At 45.7% G+C, this 18,504-nt stretch overlaps 1 protein-coding gene across 3 annotated transcripts in view; it reads left to right on the top strand.

Moving 5' to 3' along the window:
• The first annotated feature begins 10,856 nt into the window (after positions 1 to 10,856).
• The window catches only part of hspa12b (heat shock protein 12B), a 34,747-nt gene continuing 27,099 nt past the window's right edge, over positions 10,857 to 18,504 (top strand). Inside the window, exons 1-6 of one of the 3 annotated variants that reach the window (XM_070544281.1) lie at positions 13,792 to 13,925; positions 14,028 to 14,110; positions 16,080 to 16,143; positions 16,638 to 16,720; positions 17,530 to 17,654; positions 17,732 to 17,918. In XM_070544281.1, coding sequence (XP_070400382.1) covers positions 16,098 to 16,143; positions 16,638 to 16,720; positions 17,530 to 17,654; positions 17,732 to 17,918 — 441 coding nt within the window. In that variant the 5' untranslated portion in view covers positions 13,792 to 13,925; positions 14,028 to 14,110; positions 16,080 to 16,097. Of the gene's footprint in view, positions 11,148 to 13,791; positions 14,111 to 16,079; positions 16,144 to 16,637; positions 16,721 to 17,529; positions 17,655 to 17,731; positions 17,919 to 18,504 lie in introns of those variants that run through there. The other 2 variants (XM_070544280.1, XM_070544282.1) reach the window with 2 other exon arrangements.

The following is an 18,504-nucleotide window of genomic DNA, read 5'->3' as shown; positions in this document are numbered from 1 at the left end:
CCTTCAGGACCGTCTCATTCTCTGGTTCTTTTACGCGTGACCTGATCACTCAGGTTGGTGACGCGGTGCGTTCTCCTGCTGAAGTAGTACTCTGGTAGGCTATGGGGTTTAACCTGGCCTCCGGTGGACCGCCAGCACCTAGAGGCTGCATTACCCTAAACCCACAGAGGAGGGCGACGGCAGCACACAGCTGCTGGATTAGAGAGACTAACCCAATCACTGCTTCTGTTTACCAAAGATCAAGCTGGTTTTAACTGGTCACAGCTGGATCAAAACTGGGGGTTTCTGTGTGTCATCTAACATTAGATGTACTTTTACGCCTTCACAGTTAAAGCGTTTACTTCAGGTAACGAATTAAACAGAACCAGCTGAGATGCAGAGGGTGACGTTAAATTCAAAAATGTTCCAGCCAGAGGTGTGTGTGTGTGAGAGATATTAGATTTTTTTTTTACTGTTTAATTTTAATTTAACGTGTGGATGTGATAACATTTAACATACAAAACAAAAATAATCAGTAAATTATCATATAGATAGTAAAAACTTAAACCAAAACAGGAAATTGTTAACCTTTGACCTCATTTTCCACCTGTGAACGAGTGAAAGGTAGAGCTAGCGGTAAGATGGATCGGTGTTTGTTGCCCACATTTCCACGGGTTCAGTCAGAAACGAATGAATGTTTGGAAGTGATCTCAGACCCACAAACACCTACGGATCTGGATGGAGAGAGTCAACCCTCAACCGCCGCAGCAGTCCAGGGTTTAGCCGCTGGAAATGCTAACGCTAACGTTAGCTAACCTTGCTACACTATAGATGGTTTTCTGTGTGGCTGTATGTGTTTATGATTTCATGGAAAAGTCAGTGATTGTTCATATGTTTATGATGTATATTAATGATTGTTTCAGGTGTTGTTGAGGTGCACGCGTGTGTGTCTGCTAGAGTTGAAGGTGTTTTAGAGAACAACAGGTACGCATGACCACTTCCTTCATAGCACCCTCAATAAAAAGGCTAGCTCCTTCGTAGCACCTGCAGAAAAACATTTCTGGAGCCTCCACTGCTGGTTGGCAGCTAGCTGTTCTGTAAAAGTGTGAAACAGTTCACTTGGTTTGGGCAGCAGTAGCTCAGGAGGTTGAGCGGATTGTCCAGTAAAGGTTGCAGGTTCGATCCCGGCTCTGGACAGAGAATGCTGCTGTTGTGTCCTTGGGCAAGACACTTAACCCACCTAGCCTGCTGGTGGTGGTTGGAGGGACCTCTGGCATCTGTGCTCGACAGCCTCACCGCCATCAGTGAACCCCAGGGCAGCTGTGGCTACATTGTAGCTCATCACCATCAGTGTGTGAATGGATGAATGATGCACTGTGGTGAAATGCGCTTTGGAGTCCTCTGACTGAAAGGCACGGTAAAGGTGGGTCATTTATCATTTAGTTTGGGCGTTGCAAACGTTTTGTTTCTCATGTTTTAGTACAAAGTTTGAGTGTGTCACACTATTCTAGACCAAAATCGGCAACCCCGCCTTCTGTCATGACAAGATGTTGGTTTAAAAATCACCAGTGGGATGTGTTCCTTTGAGGAAATCGTAACAAAGATCTTGCCGCGTAGACAGTCTCACTAATGTTCTTTAATTTGATTTTATTAACTGAAGTTTTACTGCTGATGCCTCATTTTGGCTTTAAAAGTTTTCTAACTAAAAGTAATTTAGATTTTAGTTCAAGTTGATTTGAAAAAGTATTCACAAAAGTACAGTACCATTTATCCACGGGCAGCAGAGGACGTTGTCGCCCTCTGTTACGCCCTAAACGGAGTGGGAAGTGACGCCACCATCAGCGTCAGCTCTGGGGATGTTTTGCAGTCGGCAAACGAAACGTCAGCATGGTAAAGAGAAACCTTTCCTGTGTTTTAAAAAGAACCAAAAATAGAGTTAGATTACTATCAGTATTTTCTGCATAAAGTCAATATTTGTATGGAGGTAAATATGGTGCAGTAAGTTGTCACTGGGAAGAGTCTTTCACAGGTACAAAACAACAGCTACACCTATTCAAAATTGTAGGTACAAGAACACAAATTTCCTAGCCGGGCCTGCCAGACTCCTCTGTTTAATTCTGCACAGAGAAAGGCTCTGAGAACTCCTATTCAAATAACCCCGCCCCCTGAGAATTCTAACGCCGGGAACACACCGGCCGCGGAAGCGCCGAGAAGCGAATCGCTCACGAAATTCGGCCGCTGCTCGCCGCTCCTCAGTTCAGATCAGACGCGCCCCAGTCGAGGCGCGCCTCGGCTCAGCTGTAGTTTTTCTTTTAAACACTTGGTGTCCTCCATTTCCTCTCTGCCTTTTCTCAGCTCTTTTCCTACGTTTGAGTGTTTGTGCGCGTGCGCGCGCGCGCGCGTGTGTGTGTGAACCTATGGTATGAGTTGTTTCTGCCAGTTGAATCTCTTGGAACCCGCTCCAATTCTGCAGCTGTATCCTAGCAGTTTCTTCCGACATGGGTACGTAAACAATCATGTTTTTCGGGGGTCGTACAGCTCCTTGTGTTTCTCAACTTCCATAATTAATTTAAAGTCATCCATCCTAACTGCTTGCCTCAGACTTTCTGCCTCTCTGTCCTGTTTGCTCCGGTGAAAAGACACCCAAAACCACTCCCCCCTTCACGTGGTCACACACGCACACAAGTTCGATGTATGTGTGTGCGTGTTCGTGTGGTTTTTCTGCAGTGTCTGTTTACGAACACATTTGACTATTGCGGAATTTTATTTTGAAATGCTTTATTTTGTTAACTTTACCGGCCTGCCTCTTATGTCTACGTTTGACTTCCTGCCAGAATTGACGCGATTCACCCGCGGCTCGCGAAAAAAATAGAGCCAACGCCGAAATGATCGCTGCACGGCGCGGGCTGGAGCGCCGGCGCGCGCCGGCGCGAGGCGATTCGCGGCGCTTCGGCGGCCCATGTGGTCTATAGAATAGCTTAACAAGGGCGCCGAATGAAGGCGGTCCCATTTTCGTGGCGCTTCGCGGCGCTTCCGCGGCCAGTGTGTCCCCGGCCTAACCGAGCCAGTCAGCACTGAGCAGCGTACGTCACACACCACAACGCCAAGTTTGGCGACTGAAGCGAAGTTCGCTGCGGCTCTTTCCTACGTTCTAAATGACTTGGACACGTCTTTAAAACAACAAGTAGAAGCGCTAAAAGCCTTTCTCCTAAAGAAAGATGTTTGCACTGTCGCCAGACGCCATTTTTGACTACAGCTAAAAAAATTACAGCATCGCGGACGTCACACACAGCGACGCTCAGTTTCTCATTAACAATGAAAACAGCGGCGGAGTTCGCTGCGGCTCTTTCCTCTGTTCTAAATGACTTAAATATCTTTAAAACCACAACAAGTAGAAGCGCTAAAAGCCGTTCTTCTAAAAATAAATAAAAGATGTTTGCCAGACGCCTTTTTTTTACTACAGCTAAAAACTACAGCGTCGCGCGGTACAGTCGGCATTTCCGTCTTTTTTCTGATTGGTTATTTTGAGCTGCCTAGTCCCGCCCCTCATGTGCCTCTCTGCCTGTGAGTTACCAGACTCTCTCTCTATGCAGGATTAACTAGAGGACGAGTCTGGCAGGCCAGGCTACAAATTTCACCCCAACGCCTTTGATGTCCCTCCTTCTGGATCTTCTGTGACGTTCAGTGCTTTAGTGAGCCTCTCGGCGTACTGGGACTTTCTCCAGGGTACGATGAGCACCCGTAGTTTTCCGATCATTTATTAATCGAAATCTCAGAGATTTCTGGAAAAACCATCTGCCCGTCTCCAAGTAAATACCAGCCATCAACAGTCCCCCCAGCGCACTGTCCCACCCCTCCCGAACAGGCTCATTTTGTACATTAGGAAGCTGTACCCGTGCAGCTACGGCGGGGTCATACAGCAGAATGTCTCCAAACACTTTAGCTTGGTTTATGCGTCCGCGAGGTTCGCACGGTGAAATTGCGGCATTTTAACAACCACGCCCCTCCACCGCGTCTCCGCACGGCCCAAACTTTCCGCACCACGCACCTAGGAAATTTTCTAACCACGTGGATGGTCAGATGCGGAAAAACATGGCGGACTGGCAAGAACTAGTATGGCAGAGGTTCGTAAATACAGACATTTGTATGATTCAGCTCTCAGAGATCACAGTGATCAACATGTTGTTAATAATTCTTGGAGAGAAATAGCTCGCACTGTCGGAAAAGACGACGCTGTTAAAAAATGCTGGAATGCCATGTTGTAAACAGTCATTTCTACTTCTACTATGGTGTAGTGTTGGATGCATGCCGTAGAGCTCCATGCTGCCCCCTACAGTTTGGGAGAATATTGGCTCACCGCAGAGACAAGCCGCATGAACCATAAACGCTGCAAGTTGTGAAGCGCGTTCCATCCGCGAGCCGCACCACCAAGCGGAAAGTAAATGCGTCAAGCAAACACCAAGCTTTAGTCAGTCTCTCGGATGCTCTTCGATCCACAGGCCCAACTGAATTCATGTGGGAAAAGACGCCTTCTCTGTGTCTGCTACATGTTAGAGGAGCACGTCTGACTACTGATGCGCTCCACCTGCTGTTGCACATTTCTGCAGACGGGCTTGTCCTGGCTACCCCCCCCCCCCCCCCCCCCCCCCCCCCGACACAATTCCATTGTTGAAAGAGGCTCATTTAATCTGTGCTACTAAGTTGTAAATCTAAATTATACAGTCATTTTGCAATGGAGAGGCCTCAAATCCCACCTTGAAACAAACTAATCGTCTGCCTTCAGACGTTTAAGGGTCCAGGGCTTTCTGTTAAGCGAGAACAAATGTCTCCCCAGCAGATTTGTGAGGAGAAAAAAAAACAGGTGTTATTTGTGGGCTTAGAGGAGAAGAAAGTCAGGGTTTCCCTGCTAGGGCTTGTTTTCTGGAGTTAGAACTGGTTTTCAGTATCTTTCCCAGAAGTCTTGGGATCACCAAAGGGGACTTTCATAGATGCAAAAAAAAAACAAAAAACAACAAAACAATTGAATGTCTTTATTTCTGATTGGGTCCTGAGGTGGAGTTGTGATAATATGGGCTTCACAAGCACAGTGGACCTGCAAGGGATTCATTTCTGTCATAAAGCGATCTTTCAAAGACGTGCCGATGCTTCGCTTCATCGTGTGTGGGACCACGTGGCTTTTTCAAGTGAAGCTTCACTACGCTTCATGTCAGCCTTGAATTCAGGGCGAGGAGGTTAATATGGTTGGTGGCAGAATTTTTTTTAAACATTAACAACTGTGAGCTTTGCAGTTTCTCTATTAATCCAAGGATTTACAAGTCAGAAGAAAACAGTCTCTCCGATTTCCGGCACGGCCGGGAGAGCCATCAAGGAAATAACTACAACTGAGCTATGAGGGAAGAAAAAGACGTCTGCAATAATCGTAGAAAGAAGCATGGGATCATAGAAGTCCTCTTCTCTGACCCATCCCAGTTCACCACCCCTGAGTCGATGCCTGCTGCTGTTTAGTATTTTCTGCTGGGACAGTCACTGTAACACAACTGTATAAGATGATGTCTCCAGTGACAGACACATTATCTTATATGCGATATAAAATAAATCCAGTATAAGATTTTAAAAGAAAGAAACTGAAAGATTTGGACACAATTTCATTGCCACACACCGGTACGTACCTGTGGAGCTCCATGCTGATGCTATGTGGACGTCCGGCCAGCAGATGTCACTCATTTTATTAGATTCAAATGGTTCACAACACAGAAGCATTTCTTCATATTGAGTCATTGGTTTGGAAAGCTTCGGTTTCTCCATCACTATGGATTAAGTTGTTTGTTGTAGCAGGACCCAAAATGCAGGAAAGTCCAGGCAGGTTCAAAAATCTAAAAGGTTTTATTTTAAGGCTGTGGTGTGGAGGACCATGAGCGGAGGACTGGCCTGGGTTTTAATAGAGAGGAGGTGGCAAGGAAACATGGACCAGATGTGGTGATAAATGATCTGCTACAAGTGAGAGTACATAAGAGACGGAGACTGAGATGTCGCTGGAATAAGAGGACAAATAAACCATATTAATACAAAACATGAGACACCAAAACTCAAGGACATTAACTATTCTAGACAGGAAAAACCATGATCATAATAATCCAAACCAAATAAGAGTCAGGAAGCAAGGGCATGGAAAAATGACAAAACACTAAAGAGGCTGTAATAGGAATACTGTAATAGGAAGTGAAGTGGATAACCGGATGGGACACAGGACACAACGATTTCTAGGCTTCCAGCTAACAGCAGGTGAGGTTTTATGTAGGCATGGACGTAATTTTTACTTTAGAAGTGGGGGGGACACAACCGGCATGAGGACCGGGTGGGGAGGGGGTATCTTTACAGTATGCTCTGATGGTAAACAGGTTTCAACACAAACGGTTGTTTTCCGCTTGCTCCTACAGCTCAACCAGTGTCTATTTAATATAGAGTAATGTTGCTTTTGGATGGTAAAAAGTGCAGGGGTCAAAACTTAACTTTGGAAAAGGGGGGGGGGCATGCACCCCCCCCCCCCCCCAAATATTAGGTCCATGTACGTAGGGATGTTCCGAATGATCGGCCATCGATCAAGATCGGCCAATTTCCGTGAAATACGCTTGATCAGCCGATTTCCGATCTACTCCTTTAAGAGCCCACCTACCAATCACACGTGACTGCAGTCGACAGAGACCCTGAGTGTAGCGGCAGCGTCGTCTCCCTCACCCTCATGCACGTAGCAGCAAAAGTCTTACTTCTACTCCGTGAGCGTGATGTAAAGAGGCGAGGGAAGCTCGTTAAAATGCGTCTTTTATTCAGACTAGTCAGCAGTAACCCACTGCTTACGACGTGTCCACTTATCCACAGAACCGTTCAGAAGAGAGAGGCTTTCTCTAGCCTAGCATAACAGCCGCTAACCAGAACCAGGAACAACTCTTTCCACCCGCACAACTGCCCTCCAAAATCAAGCTAACACACAACATTACTCCCGTGTTATTACCTCTTTAAACTGTTAAAATAAAAGTAACCGGGACATCCCGGTCAGGTTGTTTTTGCCTCCGAGTCATTTGGTTTAGAGAATCTGCCGATACCGAGTCCCGATCCGATCCTTTTGATACATAAAAAAAAAGAATAAAGAAAAGGGAGAAACAGATCCAGAATGTTCTTTATTTTTCTTTTAACTTTATTTTAACATTTAGCAACTGTTAACAAACGGATCACTTCTGCGAGATAATCAAGTAATAAATAACAAACTCTTCACTTTTAGACTTTATTGCAAATATAAAAAAGACTAATATAAAAACAAATAGCAGCTCAAATTTAAATACCTGGCAGGGGTCTATTTTGCCTCGGGCCCCAAAATGCCTTGATACGGCCCTGGGCGTGTGACTGACTTTTGAAGGAGACCTGAATTGTATCAAATAAATAAATATTACATGCAGATAAATTATCGCTTTATGAAGGTAAAAACGGGGATAAAACTCCATACATTTTATTTTTCAAGAACTTTGTTTTGTTTTCTTGGTTATTGTAAAGAAAAACTTGGTTGCTCAGCCATATTGTAAAACTGGCTGGCTGGTCATATTGTAAGGAGAAACTGTCTTTACTCAGTTTTATTGTTAAGAAGACTCAAAGGTTGTTTTCATCGATAAACTGCCGATAATATCTGAGTGTCTGTGTTTCAGTTCAATGAGGAAACCAGTTTGACGATTAAAAGTTTTAATTCTTCAAATTAAACTAATGATTTTGAAAATTGACAAACAGGAAATAACAATCAACATTGGCAACTTTGTGGGACAATCTTTAACAGTTGATATGCTGTTCTTGCTCAAATAGACCTTCTGGTGAATTTATGAAGATTGAGAATGTTGTGAGTTGTGAGAGTGATATGATGTGATTATGGATGCGTGTGGGTGCAAAGTGTGGTGAGATGAGGTGAGATGGATGCGTGTGTGCATCTGATTTTGCTTCAGGAAGAAACAGGTGTCTGAGTGAAAAGTGATGGTTTGAATAAACTTAGGTTTAGTTAAAAAAAATGCATCCAAACGCTTAACACCGTGCTCTGTCTCACCGAACTCTTGTGGACCCTCTTTCGGATCCGGGCCGTGGAGGATGTTGTGGTTCATCCAGATGACACTCAACGGCTGACAGGGAAGACGTAGGTGTCGAACGGAACCGGTCCAGAGTTGCCCTCGGTACACGTTGATGGTAAAGCGTTTTGTCGACGCGCTTTCTTAAGTTAATTCACTCAGAAATCAAAAGACCCGGTAATGAGTCTTCGTTAGAAGTTGCGATTCAGCTATTCTGTCTGTCTGAGAGAAACAGCGTAAGGGGGGGGGGGGGGGGAGAAACGAGCCAACAGGCTCTGTCCCCCCTTCAGGTCCTCTCTCTTTCGTTGTCAAGCACGAACTGAAATCATAAGACTGAAACTTACCAAAAACCTTTCTCTTCTCAAAGCAAACGTGTGCGTCATCAAATGTGTCTGGAGTTTACTGTGGGAAGATGTGTGTGGGTGTGTGTGAATGTTTGTGTGCTTGAGTGTGTGTGAAGGTCAGTACCAAATATTCTCAACATTATTTAAGAATGGATTCATTAAATCTCTTATAATTACCCCAAAGCATAAGAACCATTCATTTGATTTTACACATTTATAATGAGCAAAATGATAATGGTTACTTTAACATTAAAATCAAGAAAAAGAAGTTTAAACTTTATGTTTTGACTTGGTCTGGGTACAACTCATGGAAACACATCTTCTGGTAGACTGCAGGTGGCAGATGTTATGGTTTCCTCCCAGACTCGCTGGCGTTCAGGTCTTAATCTGTGGGTGAAAGTTCTCAATGACCCAGCTATGACCCAGCTGAGTCCAGCACCACCATTGTGACAGAAAACCCATATTTCCTCACGTTACATTTTTATTTTCCTATTTTTCTTTTCGTGTCCGTCTCTGATCTGCAGCTGTCTGGAGCGATTTAGTAATCCGTGCTGCCGCTCTCTGCATCCCGCTCAAAAGAATGTAATTTGGACCCTGTTTCCGAGTCCAGATCGGGACGTAAAGCCGAAACCATGTGATCGGATCGGGAAATCCCTAAAAAAACAACATTAATAATAATAATGTTAATGATAATAAATCTAACAACACACAAAGTTGTGAGTATTTTTTAGAGGTTATAGTGTTTTAAATCTGTTAGATTGTTACTGACAGCTGCTACATTTTAGTGTTTTAGGTTTCTGAGTCACTGATGCTTCGTGCTTCAGTGTGTAAATTATCATTCATCATGGACATGATCTTCTCCAAAGATTTATTTGAAAACACCCGGACTTTTCTGGTTTTCTTGAAGATACTTTGCCTCTCATCCAAGATCTCGTCTTCAGCTATGAACCCTGGCCTAGAAGTTGTGGTCAGAAACAAGCACACCGATGGTGCTGCAAGTCTTTTTCTCTTTAAAAAGTAAAAACACATTTTTGTCTAAATTGATACGTGTTAGTTTAGGTACTGTTTCTGTTCCTTTGTTCCCAGATCATAGTCCGTAGCACTCATTATAGCTTCATGGAAAATGTATGAGCAGTAAAGCTGGTCGGTGTGGATGATCAGCAGCAGAAACCCTGATTGGAGCATCTCTAGTTGTGTTTATCGAACCTTTATCAAAACAGCTGAAGTTCAAGAATAAGAAAGATGGCTGGGATCTCCCTTAGAGACAGGGTGAGAAGCTTGGTCATCTGGGAGGGGCTCGGAGTAGATCCGCTGCTCCTCCTCATCGAGAGGAGCCAGTTGAGGTGGCTTGGGCATCTGGTCAGGATGCCTCCAGGACGCCTCCCTGGTGAGGTTTTCCGGGCACGTCCAACCGGAAGGAGCCCTCTGCCCCGGCGGCGGTGGTCGGCTGTGGCAGCCTGGGCGCTTTCCATGTGTGCCTGGGTGGTGGTGGGGGTCTCTGCCCTCCCTGCCCTGGGCGCCCGGTGTCGGTGCCTCAGCTGCTGCTGTGGATCTGCTGCTGTCAGGGCGGATGGCTCCCCTGATAGTGTTTCCTTATCCTTGTCTTAGCTGGTCTGGCTCATCTTAGCTCAGCCAATCATGTTTTTTTACCATGGGGAAGGGGGCGTGTATGTGTGTGTGTGCGTGCGTGCGTGTGTGTCCGTGGAGGAGTGTTGTGTGAAGGGGTTTTTATTGTCAGACTGTTTTTAAATTCTGGGGATGGGAGGGATGGGTATGTGGGGCCTTTTTAATTTGTTAAGCACTTTGAGTTGCATGTATTGTAGGATTAAGTGCTATATAAATAAAGTTGATTCATTGATTGATTGATTGATTAAAGGTAGACCCAGGACACGGTGGAGGGACTATGTCTCTCACCTGTCCGGGGAACGCCTTGGGATTCCCCCGGAGGAGCTGGCCCAAGTGGCTGGGGAGAGGGAAGTCTGGGCTTCTCGACTTAGGCTACTGCCCCCGCGACCCGACTCCGGAGAAGCGGATGAAAATGGATGGATGGATGATGGATGGATGGATGGGTTGAGCTTCGTGGACTTTTATCTACATGTGTGCATCAAGCATCTACAGGATCCACTCAGAAGTAATAAAACTGTTGAAGGTAACAGAAGTGGACCATGCTGCATGTGGTTTGGATCAATAGAGCTGCTATCTTGGGAAGTTCTCATTCAGGCTTCTGTTGACATTTTGGGCTATTTAAAGAACCAACAGGGAAACGTGTGTGTGTGTGTGCACTCATGCTTGTGTGTCCCATGTACTGGGTGTGTTTCCGTCGCTCGAGGACTTCCAGGGACCCAGAGATAAAGTGAGTCACCCAGGGGTTCCTTCCTGTCACCTGACTCCATCACTTCCTGCTTCGAGTTTCCTGCGTTTGAGCGAAGAAGAAGGGTGGCACCGATGGCTTCAATCAGGCTTGATGACAAATGGGATAGAGATGATTTATTAAGACAAGCACACTCTAAAGATTGTGAAAATATCAGAAGGACTGAGCCAATAAATCTTGTCCTTCAGGAGTGGCAAAAGACGGATGGAACGAACAATAAAGGAGGCAATAAGGAGGGAACAGAGAGAGAGAGAGAGAGAGGGAACAGAGAGAGAGAGAGAGAGAGAGAGAGAGAGATGGTGGCAGGATCTCTATGGGGCCCCTTGGTTTTTGGTCAACAAAGAGACGTGCCAGGTAATGGCTTCCAGACTCTCACACACACACACACGTACAGCTAATTTGATTTGGAAATCTGACAGGACAAGGAGACTGAGTGTACTCGAACATGTGTGTGTGTGTGTGTGTGTGTGTGTGTGTGTCAGCTTTGGGGGTTAATGCTTGCTTTCAGTCACAGCTCTACTGGGGAGAAATCGGATCCCTGCAGAGCCAGACCACAAGCTCTAACAAAAACACGCGGAAACAAAAATCAGAAGAGACCTTTCTGAGCTCTTTGTCAAATGAAACAATCCGAGTTGGGTTTTTTCTCTCTCTCCCTCTTTTAGAGTTGTGTGGAGTAGTCGTTACCATCTCAGCAGCGATACACAACAATAAACATGATCTCCGTTTGGAGAATCAAGAAGAAAGTCAGTCAGGCTTTCTGGAGACTTTAGTCTGGTTTAAACTTCTGCAACTTTTTACAAGTTCCACTACTCTTTTACATTTCTGTACTTTCTCATCAGACAGATGCTTACAGACATCTGTTCAGTGTGGTGACTCTTTAAACAAGCTTTAAAACGTTGTGAGATGTTCTGCTACTCAGGAGTGCATCATACATACAGGTGTATGAAGGTCTAGAGCTCTAGTCTCCCAGTAGAAGTTACTGTAGTGGTATAGATCAGCCAGGTGTGACAATCTCTGCAATAGGACTTAAAACAGGATATTTTAGCTCAAATCGTGTCTCAATCTGAAGGCGTTTCTAAACATTTAGTTTTAAACGTAGGAAGGTAAGGAGTTAGCCATCCATCCATTATCGTCCGATCAGGTCACGGGGGCAGCAGCCTAAGCAGGGAGGTCCAGACTTCCCTCTCCCCAGCTACTTGGGCCGGCTCCTCCGGGGGAATCCCAAGGTGTTCCCTGGCCAGCCTGAAGCATAGTCCCTCCAGCGTGTCCTGGGTCTTCTTCTAGGTCTCCTCCCGGTTGGACGTGCCCGGAAAACCTCACCAGGGAGGTGTCCAGGAGGCGTCTTAGCCAGATGCCAGAGCCATCTCAACTGGCTCCTCTCGATGTGGAGGAGCAGCGGATCTACTCCGAGCCCCTCCCGGATGGCTGAGCTCCTCACCCTATCGCAAAGGGAGAGCCCGGCCATCCTGCGGAGAAAACTCATTTCGGCCGCTTGTATCCGCGATCTCGTTCTTTCGGTCATTACCCAAAGCTCATGACCATAGGTGAGGGTAGGAACGTAGATCGGCCGCTAAATCGAGATCTTCACCTTCTGGATCAGCTCTCTCTTCACCACGACAGACCGGTACAACACCCGCATCGCTGCAGATGCAGCACTAATCCGCCTATCGATCTCACGCTCCAGCTTTCCCTCACTCGTGAACAAGACCCTGAGATACTTAAACTCCTCCACTTGGGGAAGGACCTCACCCCGGACCCGAAGAAGGCATTCTACCCTTTTCTGAATTAAGACCATGGTCTCAGATTTAGAGGAGCTGATTCACACTCGGCTGCGAACCGCTCCAGTGAAAGCTGAAGATCACGTTCTGATGAAGCCAACAGGACCACATCATCTGCAAAAGCAGAGACCTGATCCTCAGGCCACCAAAACAGATTTCCACCTTGGCTGCACTTAGAAATCCTGTCCATAAAGGTTGTGAACAGAATCGGTGACAAAGGGCAGCCTTGGCGGAGTCCAACTCTCACTGGGAACGAGCCCGACTTACTGCCGGCAATGCGGACCGAGCTCCTAACAGCCCGTATCAGAGGGCCTGGTACCCCATACTCCCAGAGTACCCCCCACAGGGCCCCCCATCCAGCCTGGTTGAACACCTTCTCAAAATCCACAAAACACGTAGATCGGTGGGGCGAACCCCACTTCCAGGACGCCCCCAATGGGTATTGAGCTGGTCCAGTGTTCCACGGCCAGGAATCTACCTGAGCTAAACCGCCAGGTACTACAAAACATAAATATAAGAGATGTTGTCCAACACGACAGGGGTGGAGTCCCTACTGATGACAGAATATGCTTTTTCTGGATTTTCCCACACAAGTGAAACCGCTGCAGGACACTTTGTGGTCATCTGCTCTTTTTGCTTTCAGGTAAGACGCCGACTAATCATGACTCCAAAGATCCAAACGATCCACCCGATTAGGTCGGAAACGGACAGAACAAGTTCAGAAAACCATTTCAGCAGTTTGACAGTAAATACGAGCCGTTTCTGGACTGAGTAGATGCACTGAGACGTCGCTGCAAGAATCACATTCAAGGGAAATATTTTTGGTTTCCAACGAGAACCACGTTTCACTTTTCTCCACGAGTCTCTTCGCTCAGATGAAACTAAAAAGAAGCTTCGCAGTGACGCTCATCGCTCATGTTTGGCTGAGCACACCTGGCTGCTTCCTGCTTTTGTCTGAGAAGGTTCGACGGGAAGTTGAGGGCCCAGAAAAAAGAAGTGAAGTGAAAAGTAAAAACGATGAAGACAGGAAGAGCTAATTAGGCGAAGGATGAGCAGGAGGAAAGCGAGAGGACACAGTGAGTCAATCAGGATGCAGCTCCAACTCACTCCACCCTCCGACTTACTTCATCCCGGTGAGGTAAATCCCCCAGCACCCCCCCCTTGTGACGTCATAGCCCTCCCACTCCTGCTTCATGTGTCACAGCTTCTCCCTCTGACATTTGTTTGCAGCGGAGAGACGGAGCTGCAAATCCGAATCTGAGCTCCTCTGGGACAAAAAACCATCAAGATCAGGAAGAAAGTTTCCAGCTAAAACTTTCCACTTTCTAGTTTTGGACCATTTACTTCTCCAAAAGTAGGGAAGCGCCAAGTTTTTCAAGAGCTTTTCAGAAAAGCATCCTCCACTATCCTGCAGCAGTTTCCCCCTGTCCTCCTTTCATCCATCTTTCTTCCTCAGACGCTGATTCTAAGTCTGGAAAACTCTACAGTTTGGGAATACTCCTGTCATCCAGCTACAGTCGGTGTGGAACATTCAAAGCGGTGAGCGATCTCTTAAATATACAACCGTTTTGATGATTTGCGCCGTTGGTCATGCAGAAACTGAATGTTGTTGGTTGTTTGGTAAAAGTTTATTCCATTAATGTAAACATGGATCCCAATGGGAACGCCGTCCGTTTAGGTGCCTACTCTGCTGACCTGCTGCAGGTTTCAGGCTCATGTCAGAGAAAGTGAAGCGTGGAAAAGGCTCAGGGTCATACGTCAGTCACAGCACGTTAAATCTGAGCAGATGATGAGCGATGAGAAGGAACGCGTACGGAGGGGCTTCCTGGTTTCAGCCTCTCTCTGGTTTGATCATCACTTCAGGAGGAAAAATGATACTTGGTGTGACACGTTTAAATAAATGCATGCAGCTGCTGCAGAGACAAATGCTAAAGTAACTCTTGGGCTTATTGTTTGCATATGTGAACCTTGTCCTGTAAGAAGGGAGAGATTCCACAACTCCATGATTATTTTAAATGCATGAATTCTTCTAGTCTAACTGTGTGAGATCAGAGTGTCCCTTTCCTGGGGCCTTATCCCCATTTTCCTAATGAAATAAAACACTGTTACTCAAATCTGTGCTTCTCTGGGTGTGTAATTCCTTCTTAATTATGAAAGCACGCATCAAATATGTAAAATACTAAAAAAGCACCCACAGCAACATCACCCTTGTGATCATTTCAACAGAAATCTTCATTTTTCACCTGCAAAACGTTAAGCGTTGTAAAAAATTACCAAAAGAAATGTTAAAGTTGCGCCCAGTGTCTCATTAAGGTCTCCGTGGTAACCACTCCTTTGCCTCTTGACTCCCTGACAGAAGAATGCTTAAGAATGTCGTGTAAAGTCCAACTGTGGTTTAAACTCTGAATGATGTTCCTATCGTGATGTCTACCTGAGATCTAGGGCACCAAAAAGGGGCGGAGCATTCTCACCTGTTTCTCTGTAATCCCATTAGTGTCTATGGGGAGCTTTCTTGTGGCTTTTTGTGAGTTAATGTCTACGGGGTACGACCATCCCTGATGAAATAACAGACTTTGATTTGTAATTTGCACGTTTTTAATAAAGTTAAAATAGACAAAATACCAGTAATGGTTGATCCAATATTTGGTGGATGCAAAATAAGGAAGTCTTGACCGTTGTCATTAAAAATGCTCTCAACAACGTGTTCCATAATTAGGAAAGATGAGGGAATTTATACAACTTTGGGTAAAAAATTCATTTCAAATGATTATTTCCATAGCCTGACAAGCATATATATGCGAATATATGGTCTGGCCACGGCCAGTGACGCTCACGTGTGTGGGGCGGGATCTACGACTGTCTATCAAACTGTCTCAGCATGCCATTGGATAACAAACACTCACCACTACAGATGTCAGTCAACAGGGCAGTCCGCCCTGCTCCATCAAAGAAAACGCATGTTCTAAATAAATCTTGAGCCACAGAAAAGCCCAAGTTTAAACAGTTCAAGGTTGAAGCTTTAGCCATTTCAAACAAGTGATTTGATTGGCCCATCAAACCAATAGAGTGCTGCCATTGGATCGCTACGGAGCCGCCACCATCTTAGCACAAACATCCCGCCCACCTGACCGATGGAGCGCTATGCTTGCACCGCTACGGATAACGGGGCAGTCCGCCATATATTTCTAATAGCTGTGGAGGTTCCATCGCTAGTCCGGCATGCAACGCTTAATTATTTTGCTTCGGCAGATGAGGATCTAGATTCTAGGCTGTTATTTCCAAATTTGTCGTTAGAAAAAAAAAACACCACAACTAATCAGAATCAGAAAGCTTTTGTCATTATTGTACACTGTTGGTGCATTTGACACAACAGAAATGCACACGTGTCAATCTTTCAGGGGTCCAGTGATGCGTCTGAGACAGCAGTTTTTAATGTTAGAGCTGGATGTTTGTGTTCAGCATCAAGTACCATGAACTACCTGCATCATCTCCATGTGTTGCTCTGTAGACCCTGGCTCCTGTAAAGATGGCTGACGAGGTGCAGCCTGACTCCAATAACCTGCAGATACCAGGTAATTGCCCCCACCTCACACACACACACACACACACACACACACACACACACACACACACACACACACACACATGCATGCATACAGACAGAAATGTTTGCATTGCTACACCCTTAAAAATGTCCCCAAAATGTGGTGCAAAGTGCACACACACACACATGCATACACACCCACAGCTTTCTATGGCAGCCTGGTCTCTCCAGCTCCTTATCTTTTCGAGTGAGGACAAGCTGCTGACCTTTCAGCGTCCCTCTCCCACTTGGGAATATTACTCACTCCAGATTCCAGTGACATTCCACTCATTCCTGTTTATAACAATTATCCAGGTCAAGTGTGTTTCTTTAGTCCCAAACCAATCTCAGCAGACTTTCTTCTGAATCAGCCGCCGACCACAGAACACGACGGCTCCTTTCCTCGAGATAATAAAAAATCTGGTGTTTCTATTTATTCCGGAGTGTGGCTTTATTTTTAATCCCTCGTTGCGTTCCTTCCAGGCGAAGCCGTCTCCACGCCGTCGTCTCCAGCCACAGCCAGGAGTGATTGCGGGATCACACCGCTCACACCCTCGGCCTCACCGGTAACAATCAGCGTCTCACGCCACAGCCACTCCCTCGTGCCGCTTCCGCTCTCCGCTCACGTAGCTGTAAATAGAGCCTCTGGCTGTTATTAGTGGTTTATATTACGACTTAAACACACAGAGGACAGTAAGGAATAGTTTTAAACTACAACCAAAACAAGCAATAAGGTCTGAGAGCAGCACACAGTTGGCGCTAATCAAGCTAACTGGCAAAGTTTTTCTAATCAAGCTAACTGGCTAAGTTTTTCTAATCAAGCTAACTGGCTAAGTTTTTTTTCTAATTAAGCAAACAGGCTAAGTTTTTTCTAATCAAGCTAACTGGCTAAGTTTTTCTAATTAAGCTAACTGGCTAAGTTTTTCTAATCAAGCTAACTGGCTAAGTTTTTTCTAATTAAGCTAACTGGCTAAGTTTTTCTAATCAAGCTAACTGGCTAAGTTTTTCTAATCAAGCTAACTGGCTAATTTTTTTCTAATCAAGCTAATTGGCTAAGTTTTTCTAATCAAGCTAACTGGCTAAGTTTTTCTAATCAAGCTAACTGGCTAATTTTTTTCTAAACAAGCTAACTGGCTAAGTTTTTCTAATTAAGCTAACTGGCTAAGTTTTTCTAATCAAGCTAACTGGCTAAGTTTTTCTAATTAAGCTAACTGGCTACGTTTTTCTAATCAAGCTAACTGGCTAAGTTTTTTCTAATCAAGCTAACTGGCTTTTTTTTTTAAATCAAACTAACAGGCTAAGTTTTTCATTACAAAACCTGATGAAAGAAAACCAAATCTGTACTTCTGGCACATAAACACCAACTTTCTGACAGAGGGTGGAGGTCAGACCCAGAATGGCTTGTCCATTCTCTGTTGTCGTGGCGATAGACTTCGGGACAACCTCCAGCGGCTACGCTTTCAGCTTCACCCAGGACTCAGAGGCCATACACATGATGAAGTAAGGTCCTTTCTTCTTTTAATGAAGGTTCTGTTGTTTTCCGTACCCCACCGTGTTTTCCGCTCCACTCCGTGCAGACGCTGGGAAGGCGGCGACCCCGGAGTGGCCAACCAGAAGAGCCCGACGTGCCTGTTGCTGACTCCTGATTTACGGTTCCACAGCTTTGGGTTTTCAGCGCGAGACTTCTACCACGACCTAGACCCGGAGGAGGCCCAGCACTGGCTCTACTTTGATAAATTCAAAATGAAGATCCACAGCACAAGTGTAAGAGACGTGTGGGAAAACGAAAGGCTGGAGGAGAACGGCTGTGGGGTCACGTTTAGGTTCCTGCACAACCAAAACAAAAGCTGCATCCACATTCGTGGAGCAGAATCAGCGCAGAGCAGGTTGGACTCCGCCGGTGTCCCTTGTCTTTGATCTTAGATGGGCTTTGAAGGTGTAGTCATGGAGAGGAGGCGGTCTGCGTTAGGAACCTTCAGGAATTGCCACAGATGTGGTTCTGTTGAGGTCGTCAACCCAGGATGTGCTGGCCAGGATGAGAGACGTTTACCGTGCCAGATCCTCTCTGAGAGAAGAAAGCAGGGTCGCCTATGGAGGGTCTGGCCTCATCCTTAGAGATAAGTTCAGGAGGTCTGACGGAGGATGATGGAGCTTCACGGGTACATCCCAGTGGAAGAGGACCTCAGGGCAGATTCAGAATGTTATAGATGGAATATTTATCCAATCTGGCCGGGGAAGTTCCTTGTGATGTCCCAGGAGGAGCCGCAGAGTATCACAGGGAGAGAACTTCCTGTTGGTCTCATCTTTGTGGCCCCACCTTGGTTAAGCTGAAGGACAAAAGTTTATTGTA

Source organism: Nothobranchius furzeri, chromosome 14 (assembly GCF_043380555.1).
Source record: "Nothobranchius furzeri strain GRZ-AD chromosome 14, NfurGRZ-RIMD1, whole genome shotgun sequence".
Classification (NCBI taxonomy): domain Eukaryota; kingdom Metazoa; phylum Chordata; class Actinopteri; order Cyprinodontiformes; family Nothobranchiidae; genus Nothobranchius; species Nothobranchius furzeri.
This window is presented reverse-complemented; position numbering and strand designations above follow the sequence as displayed.